General features: G+C 35.1%; 1 protein-coding gene across 2 annotated transcripts; it reads right to left on the bottom strand.

The window, feature by feature from the left end:
• Positions 1-561: 561 nt before the first annotated feature.
• On the bottom strand, positions 562-6807 carry LOC108944332 (uncharacterized). 2 transcript variants are annotated; one of them, XR_011411725.1, is made up of 3 exons: positions 1405-1586; positions 1205-1321; positions 562-1129 (listed from the first exon to the last, which is right to left on the bottom strand). XR_011411725.1 is itself a non-coding variant. In XM_018769250.3 (3 exons), exons 1-2 carry the CDS (start codon positions 6460-6462, stop codon positions 1312-1314), a joined length of 975 nt encoding a protein of 324 aa, XP_018624766.3. In that variant the 5' UTR covers positions 6463-6807; the 3' UTR covers positions 562-1129; positions 1205-1311. The 2 variants fall into 2 exon arrangements, 1 of the variants encoding a protein (XP_018624766.3); XM_018769250.3 differs by lacking the exon at positions 1405-1586 and adding an exon at positions 5498-6807.
• Positions 6808-10023: the final 3216 nt, after the last annotated feature.

Genomic DNA, 10023 nt, shown 5'->3' with positions numbered 1-10023 from the left:
CGGAAAAGTACCTATTTCGACTACTTTCTGACTGATTTTGTGTAGTCGGAAAAGGTAGGTCGAAAACAAATTTCCGACTACAGTAGTCGAAATTTTTTGACTATTGTAATCGGAGAATGTTTCTGCCAAAAATTCAAAAAGGGAGCTATTTTCCGACTGAAGTAGTCAAAAAATAAAAAAGAATTATTATTTATTTTTAAAAAATATTTCTGACTACTGTAGTCGGAATATTATATAAATAATAATTATTTATTAGTTATTTTTATTTTATTTTCCAACTACAGTAGTCAGTAAATGCATTATTCTGGGCTCATTTTTCGATTACTGTAGTCGAAAAATCATTATGCTGGGCACAATTTTCGACTACAGTAGTCGGAAAACTGGATTGATTTTTGGCAGGATTCTGCCATTTTATTAGCACACCACCTGTGAAATGACCAATACTATAAACAACCAATTCAATCAGCTAATTCCAACTAAACAACCAACTCAACCAACCAATTCCAACTACACAACCAATTTTAACTAAACAACCTAATAATCAAACCAACCAATTTCAACTTCAACAAACAAATATTTAAATCCCATAATATCAAACCAAAATATTAGTTAAAGTCTAAATATTCAATATCAAGTCTAAGTAGCTAATACACATCTACACTAATATAATAAAGTCTAAACATATGCACCACATCATCCAAATCTACCATAAAGTCTAAATATAAAATCTAAATATCCAAGAATAGTAATCAACCATAAACCACTACTACGCATCAGATTCAGTCTCTTCATCATCATAAGAGTGGGACATGTACTTTTTTATGTATTTATCCACTCTAGCAATGTGAGTTTCGGCTATTTCACACCGTTTTGACAACAACTCAATTTGCTTTCGCATTGCTTCCATTTCTTCCCGATTTTGCGTATTAGGAGCATCCAAAAATAATGTCGATGGACGAAAAGAGGAAGCTCGTTATACTCCAAGCCCGTAAACTCTTCTTTTGGATACACCACCTGCCACATCTATCCATATTGAAGTCATATCATCGGGTGATGGTTGAATTGGGATACCATCATCAGAAATAGGCTATGTCTGACACCATTCATCCAAGCTTCTATGATATCCATCCTGAAATAAAAGTAATAAGGATTATATAAATAAATTAATATCAAAGTGAAAATATTCTTAAAGTTATGATCTTACATATTGTTCTGATGCACGTGTCTCAACCCATCCTTCTCTTGAACCGTCTTTCTTCTTTTTCCTATGTGTCTCCGCAAAGACCTCAGCATGAGACATTGGTCCCCCTTTTAACTTTTCCTGCAAAATTAATAGGATCTATAATTTAGAAAAAAGTTCAATTGTGTTTAAACAAAACCAAGAAAAATAAAGGTGAAAATTACCTATCTCCGTCGATGCTCAGCAAAACTCATAGATCCCCCGGTGTGCAACGGGCCACCCTTTTGAGAGGCTCAAGCTGCCTTTGCTCGTTCACTCTTCTTCTAAAATGCATCACTATCCCATATTGCTAAAGAATTTATCCACACATCTTCTCTTATCCAACCAGCATTCTTTCTCTTTTCTCGAGCTTTATACAATGAACTTGTAATCGCTTTTTTTGCTTTCTTCACAAAGACATATTTTATTTTATTATCATACCGTTGCTCCCACACACACTTAGTCTGAAAAATAATTAAATAAAGTAGAGTAAAATTGGGTATTTGATAAATAATTTAAAAATAAAGTTTATATGTACCCTAAACTGATTCCACATTGCATCTCTGATATGATATGGAATTTCTCTCCATATACTCCAAGCATCATCATAAAGTGGCTTAATAGACTGTAACCATATGCGTGGCAGTATATGGAGGGAAAACCTGCATTAAAATTAACATATGTAAAATGTAAAAATTTCAAAAAATAAAAATAAACATAAGGAGTACTTACCCATCATGCTCATCCAGAACGATAATCAGAAGAGTGAATGAGCAAAGGATGGTGATGTTGGTGTGCCAAAGACTCCAATATTTAACCTAGATACCCTAGGTGTACTTGATGACGGAGATGCAGCTGGAGTCGATGAAGTAGGCAGTGCTGAGAAGCTACCTTGTTGAATAATATAAAAATTGGGAGAAGAATTTATATTTGGTATGGGAATAAAATTAAGGTTAGAGCCAGAGTTCGTGCCAACTGAAGACACAGAAATTTGGACAGGCCCAGGTGGGGGCATAAAAAATGTAGGTGGTAATGAAGTCGCCTGAGGAGGAAAAGTAGGAGAAGGCCCCATATGTGGAGGAGGAGAGTGACATGCAGTTGGAGATTTCAATTGAGTCCCCTTACCCTTACGTCGTCGACGATCGCTACCCCATGATGCCAAATACGTAATATAAGCATAGTAAAAAATATAAAGCAAATCTTCAACATATTAGATGAATAAGAAATAATACTAAAACATAAAGAATTAGATGATTAGGAAAAAACATAAAAACATAAAGAGATAAAATCTTCAACATATTAGAAGATTAAGAAAAAAACATAAAAATCCAAAAGGAATAATAAAAACATAAAGTAATTCCACAACAAATTAGATGATTAAAGAAAAACATAAAAACTAAAGAAATAATAAAAACATAAAGTAATTTTCAACAAATTAGATGATTAAGGAATAACATAAAACCTAACGAACTAATAAAAACATAAAGTAATTCTTCAACATATCAGATAATTAAGGAAAATTATAAAATCTAAAGAGATAATAAAACCCCAACAAGTCAATCATCTTCACTTGATTCATATTCATTATTAGATTCTTCCTCATCGCTTGTTCTATTTTCATCAAGAAATTCTTCCCCATCGCTTGTTTCATTTTCATCAAGTAATTCTTCCTCATTGCTTGTTTCATATTCATTGGTTGGGTCTTCCTCCTCATTTGCTCTGGATGTTCCTTCCCCATCATCATTTAAATTTGATCTAAGGACAGAAATATCAAATTCTTCATAGATGCCTTCGCTATGCTGCAATTCACCTGCTAATTCATCATTTACCAATGCTTCACCACTTGAAATGTCATTCTGGTATGCTATATCCAAAACATCCTCGACTTTCACTCTACCCACGGGTTTTGTTTTGATAACCACCCTCCATGTGGACTTATTCTTACACAAAGGATAAGGAGCGTAATACACTTATTTTATATTTTGTGCAGTGATAAATGGATCATAGAATGGATAATCCCTCGTGTGCTTAATTTCAACTATTTTGTACTGAGGGTGCACCTTCGTACCTCTATTTGGTGTTGGATCATACCACTTGTACCGAAAGAGTACCTACTTTTTCTTTGACCAACCAACACTGTACTCGAATTTTAAAATCTCTTGAACCCACCATAATAATCAACATCCCCCTCACCTTTCACCCACACCCCACTATTATTGATTTTCTTGCCCTTAGACCATTCTTATGTATGAAACTTGTACCCATTAACACAATACATAGACATCTTTCTGACTCTAGGGTTAAGTCCCCAAGCTATATCATGCAGAAATTGATCATTTACGCTATTAGCTGGATTATGAACCTATATAGAATTATAAAAAATTTAAAATTTTAAAATACATGTAATTAATTTGCAACTAAAAAAAACCATATTAAATATTAATTAACACTTAAAAATTCTCTAAACCACTTTGAAAACCTAGGATAAATAGCATTCTACCCATATGTACCCACAAAGTAACTGTCCAACAAAATTATAATATTCATTAGTTAAAACAATGTTAAATCTTGTATGGAACTTGGTAATATAAATATATATATTTACCTATAATAAGGTTGGACCTCGGGGCAATTCAACAGTACATGTGTTGTAGCTGACTCTAGTTCCTTCTCAGTCAAAATTCGCTTTGAACTACTTTTTAGACCACCTTTTCCTGGATGATTGAATATGAAAAAGGGTGGTGCTGAAGGATCATTACTTCCTCCATCGTCATGTCGATTAGGTCTATTTCTCAAACATGGCACATCATGTTCAAAATAATATGAACAAAAATAAAAAGTTTCTTTAGCCAGATATGCCTCACATATCGATCCCTCAATTCTCGATCTATTTTTCACGGTCCGCTTACATTTGCCAATAATCCTGCATACTATGATTTCTTAGACGGAACAATATTTAATTAAAATAAATAAAGGGCAAGTGATTAAAAATCATTACCTCTCAAAGGGATACATCCATCTATACTGAACTGGCCCTCCAAGTCGTGTCTCTTGCACAAGGTGAATTGGAAGATACTCCATTACATCGAAGAAACCAAGAGGAAAAATCTTCACCAACTTATTTAAAGTTAAGCGAATATTACTCTCCATGTAAGTTAGATTCTTCACCCTCAATGTGCTAAAACACAACTCCTTAAAAAATAAGCATATCTCTATGATAGGCTTCCATATTCTATCAGGCAAGGCATTGAACGCAATAGGTATCAATGATTCCATGAAAATGTGATAATCATGGCTTTTCATTGACATCAACTTCCCTTATTTCATGTCAACACACCTAGATAAGTTTGACGTGTATCCATCCGGCATACTCAAATTCTTAACCCAATGACAAATCTTTATTCTCTCATCCAAAGTGAATGTGTAACTGGCCTTGGGCTTTTGAATCTTGTTGTTCAAGTATGTAAGGTACATCTCATTTCGCTTACAATATTCTTTCAAGTCCATCCTGGCCTTCAAGTTATCTTTTGTCTTGTTATTGACATCCATCACAGTATTAAACAAGTTATCAAAAAGTTCTTCTCAATATGCATGACGTAAAGATTATGCCAAAGAAGATTATGCTTCCAATAAGGTAACTCCCAAAATATGCTTTGATTAATCCAGTTATGGGTAACACCATAACCAGGTATCTTATTAGGCAATGGAGACTCTGTTACCTTATGTAGATCCCTAACTCTGTTCCAAATTTCTTCTGGCGACAAGTCTGAAGGTGGCTCTTCATAATCAGTTTGATTCTTCATAAATACACTAGTGTTTCTCCTAAATTCATGATCCATTGGCAAGAAATGATGGTTACCGTCAAATTATGTGTTCTTACCTCCATGTTTCAAAGTGAACGCTTTTGTGTCTTCCATACAAGTCGGGCAAGCTAACTTTCCAGTAGTTGACCACCCGGATAGCATTCCATAAGCAGAAAAATTATTTATAGTCCACATTAAAGCAGCACGCAATCTGAAGTTCTGTTTAGTTGATATATCATAGGTTTCCACACCTTGATGCCACAATAACTTTAACTCATCAATCAACGGTTGCATGTATACATCAATCAAAGTTTTTATATTGCGTGGACCTGGAATAATGCAAGTTAGGAACAAATATGGACTTGTTATACAAAACTTTGGAGGAAGATTATACAGCGTAACAAACACTGGCCAACATGAATATGGTGCGGCAGAGACTGCAAATAGAGTGAATCCATCAGCACATAATCCCAACCTAATATTTCTTGGTTCACTTGCAAAGTCCGGGAACACCCTATCAAAATGCTTCCATGCTTCTCCATCTGACGGGTGACATAGAACACTGGTTGACCTTCTATGTTCATAGTGCCATCTCATATGAGGAGCGGAGCTCATTGATGCATACAACCTCTTTAACCTTGGTATAAGGGGTAAGTAATGCATCGCCTTCACCGAAACCTTCTTCTTATTAGCATTTGTAACTTCCTTATAACGAGGTTGGTTACAAAACTTAAAATTTTCTAACGTTGCATCATCCTTATAAAATAACATGCATCCTTTGTCACAACAGTCAATCCTCTCTGATGAAAGTCCTAACTTTGACACCAATTTCTTTCCAGTATAGAAATATTTGGGTAAGTCAATTTTATTTGGATTTAGTTCATTCATAAGCCCAATGATAGAATCCATGACCGCTTGAGAAATAGAACTATCAGATTTGATAGTTAGTAGTCTAACTGCAACAGACAATTTGGAATGCATTGAGCCTTCATACAATGGATGACTAGCTTCCTCTAGTTGTTCATAAAAGCACTTAGCCTCATCATTTGGTTCGGATTGAGCCCCTGGGAATATCTCAAAAGCATCTCTCATCATTTCATTGAATCGAGAATTTTCAAAATTATTCTCTATTCTAGGACTACCCTCACCACCAAAAGAATTATGAATATCATGATTCTCTCCATGAACAGTCCACACAAAATAATTCTCTATAAATCCATTCTTGTAAAGATGAAGTTCAACTACATCTGGTTTCAATAACTTGACACACTTACATTTAACACATGGGCACCTAATTGTCCCTTCAATAAGAAAATCATTTAGCGATTTTGCCTTAGCAATAAATCCCGCAACTCCTACTATAAATTTCTCCCTCAATCCCGTACGATTAGGATGAGTCTTATTATACATCCATCGACGATGTTCAAATTTCATCCACATCAAGAGAAAAAACTATTGAGATATAATTCTAAAGGTTCCTACTTTGAATAATTGTAATACCTTCAACATTTTAACTATGAATGACTCTATAAATTTAAAATTTCACAACAAAAAGTTAGATTGATTACATTCAAAAGAATATCTACTAATTTAGAGCGGAATCAAAATTCAACAAGAGAAGTCTCACATGCCCAATTGACTAGTTAAATTTGCAACAACAACAATATTCGAAGAAAGTGCACTTAGTACTGTGCTAAATACTTTAATTATTACATAGTATTATTTCATTATTTCATTCTAACTTAAAGTGAGTTGAATAACATGTAAATATAAATTAATAGTTAACTCCTACCATTAAATAACAACAACCCAGTATAATTTCAATAGTAGGGTCTCGGGAGGATAGTGTGTACGCAGACCTTACCTCTACCCTGGGGTAGAGAGGCTGTTTCTGATAGACCCTCGGCTCCCTCCTTCCAAGAACTCCTCATGTTATACCCCATATTTTCGCACATGAAAGTACGCTATAATTAAATTGATGAAAGCTCGAAAAAGAGATGTTACATCACGTATTTTTCGTACGTTAAAGTTTCGTCGTAAGTTAATCGACGTAAGTTCAGAAATGAGATTATTTTAAGATTATAAGCATTTTATGCTATTTCAAACAAGTAATGATTAAATTCATGAAGGTGAGAGAGTAATCAAATCGAAGAAAGTGAATTTTGTCGAAGTTTGACATTTTGGGATAAAATATGGCCCAAGCTAAAATACCCGGTATTTCTGGACAAGTACCATATAAGATACCACATGGCCATGATAGTAAGGTGTATAAGGTATGTTAAAAGTGAGTAGTATTATAAGTAATTTGAAATAATTCTTAATTATGTGGGTAATTGGTTAATTATTGGATAGTGGGAGATTATCAATTAATCATGAGATTAGTGGTTAATTAATGGTATTTTGGATAAAGCTTTAACTACAAAAATGTGGCATCCAAGGCTTTATCAAAGTATGACTCTTAAAATTGTTTGGAAAGAATTGTTTATTTATTTCTTGTTACTGAGTTTTCAGCTGTATTTACATAATCCATGCTTAATTATAATTTCGGTATTTTATTGTTAGCACATAGTAAGTGTCAAAGTCGATCCCTCGTCACTACTTCTTTGAGGTTAGACTAGATACTTATTGGGTACACGTTATTTTACATACTCATGCTACACTTGCTGCACATTTTGTGCAGGTACATATATGTCTAGTGGTCTTGTGGGTGCAGAGGCGCGGCTATTGCAGGGATTTAGGTGAGCTGTATCCCATGTTATGAGTCTGCAGCACACAGAGTCTCCATCAGAGTTATTTATATTCTCCTGTCTAATTTGTATTCCAGACGGATGTTGTATTTTATCATATTTCCTAGTTAATGCTCATGCATTTTATCAGAGATTTCTTCTTTCTTTTTTTTCTTTTTGTAAGTTTTCCTGCTTTGAAGGAGTTTTCCCTTCTCTTTGTTGGAGTTCCTACTCTTTGAATTATGAAATTTTCTCCTTTTTGTTGGATTTTCTTCGAATTTGCAGATTTTTCTCCTTCTTGTTGGACCCTCCTTTTGAACTTGCGGAGTTTCGCTCTTTCTTTTTTCTAAAGTCATGTCTTTGGTTGTCTTGGACTTTGCATATTTTTCCTTTACATACTTGTCGCCTCCACTTTGGTATTCAGCCAAAGTTACACGTTTACAGTGCGCTCTAGGAGGTTGGGCCAAGAGAGGGGTAGTGCATTTAGCACAAGAAGGGGTATAGGCTAAGATGTGATTTCCAAAAAAAGGCTTAAGGCTCAAAGGGAGAAATGCTAGGGATTGACGTCATTTAGTAGGCTAGAAAAGCTCAAACGGGTCAAAGAAGGCCTACGATCCTTTCCCAAACCAAGCGTACTCAGGATTTTGCCTCAACAGACATTTGGGCCAAGTTCTAGATCTACAATGCAATGCAATAAAATTTAATCTAGGCTCACCACACAATGCACATGAAATAATGAAGTCGGCTTTGTTCTTACTTTTAATTGTACGCACGAGATATTTCAAGCATCACTAAGGCATGATTAAGAGGTACACAAGATTTTATGGTTTACCCGAAGTTGATCCTCTCCATCATACCACTTAAATACTTGTTCTTTCACATGCACACTCCTAACTGTGTTGGCACCAACCAAGTCAATATATTAATGATTTTTCCTTTTTTTGATGCTTTTCTTGCTTTGCAAGAGTTTTTCCCTCTTTTGTTGGAGTTGCTCCTCTTTGAATTTGTGGAGGTCTTCTCCTCTTGTTTTTTCTTTTTGATTTTCGTTCGAATTTGCGGAAAGTATTCCCCTTCTTGTTGGATCCTCCTTTTGAACTTGCGGGGTTTCCCTTTTTATTTTCTTGAAGTCATATCTCTGATTGTCTTGGAGTTTGCATCTTTTGCGTTTACATGATTGCCGCCTTCACGTTGGTCTTCGTTTGAAGTTCCAATTTGCTCGAGGAGATCGGTCCAAGAGAAGGGTAGTGGTCGTAAGCACAAAGATGGGTATAGGCTAAGATGTGGTTTGTCCAAGAAAAGGCTTAAGGCTCAAAGGGGGGTAATGCTAGGGATCAATGTCATTTGGTAGGCTTGAAAGGCTCAAACGGGTCAAAGAAGGCCTACAATCCTTTCCTAAACCAAGCATTACTCAGGATTTCGCCTCAACAGACATTCAGGCCAAGTTCTAGATCTACAATGCAATGCAATAAATTTTAACCTAGGCTCACCACACAATGCATATGAAATGATGATATCAACTTTGTTCTTACCCTAACTATAAGCACGAGGTTTTCAAGCATCACTAAGGTAAAATTAAGAGGTACCACAGGAGTCTATGGTTTACCCGAAGTTGATCCTCTCCATCATACCAATTAACATATTCTTTCTCATGCAGACTCCTAACTATGCTAGTACTAACCAAGTCAATATTTTGATGATAACTTTTTTTGATTTTTTTTTGATAAATATATTTTATATTTTTTGAATTTTGACTTAATCATTTTTCTTTTTTTATTGCTTTTTGAAAAATGAGACCGAACCCGAAGTTTGCATGCGTATCTCGTGGAAATGAGAATCAGGTCAAGCGTAGTTTAGGGAGGGTAGAAAATAGAAAGAAACTATTTTTTGATTTTTTGAATAAGGGAGTTTTTTTATTTTGTGTAAAGAGAACTGAATGTACAACAGACTTTGTGGTTACCGTTCCGAAGCGATATCAGAGCATTAAATGTTAGATGGGTTTTGGTACCGTTCCGAAGCGATATCGGAGTATTGAATATTAGACGGGCTTTGTAGTTACCGTTTCGTATAGGAGCATTGAACAGAAAAGTAAAATGATGGGTTGTGTACCGTTCTGTATACGAGTATTGAATAGGAAAGTAAAATGACGGGCTTTGTAGTTACCGTTTCGTATAGGAGCATTGAATAGGAAAGTAAAATAACGGGTTGTGTACCATTCCGTATATGAGCATTGATTGTTAGACGGGTCTGGGTACCGTTCCATTTAGGAGTGCTGACA

The sequence above is a fragment of the Nicotiana tomentosiformis genome, chromosome 10 (genome assembly GCF_000390325.3).
Source record: "Nicotiana tomentosiformis chromosome 10, ASM39032v3, whole genome shotgun sequence".
In the NCBI taxonomy this organism is placed as follows: Eukaryota; Viridiplantae; Streptophyta; class Magnoliopsida; order Solanales; family Solanaceae; genus Nicotiana; species Nicotiana tomentosiformis.
This window is presented reverse-complemented; position numbering and strand designations above follow the sequence as displayed.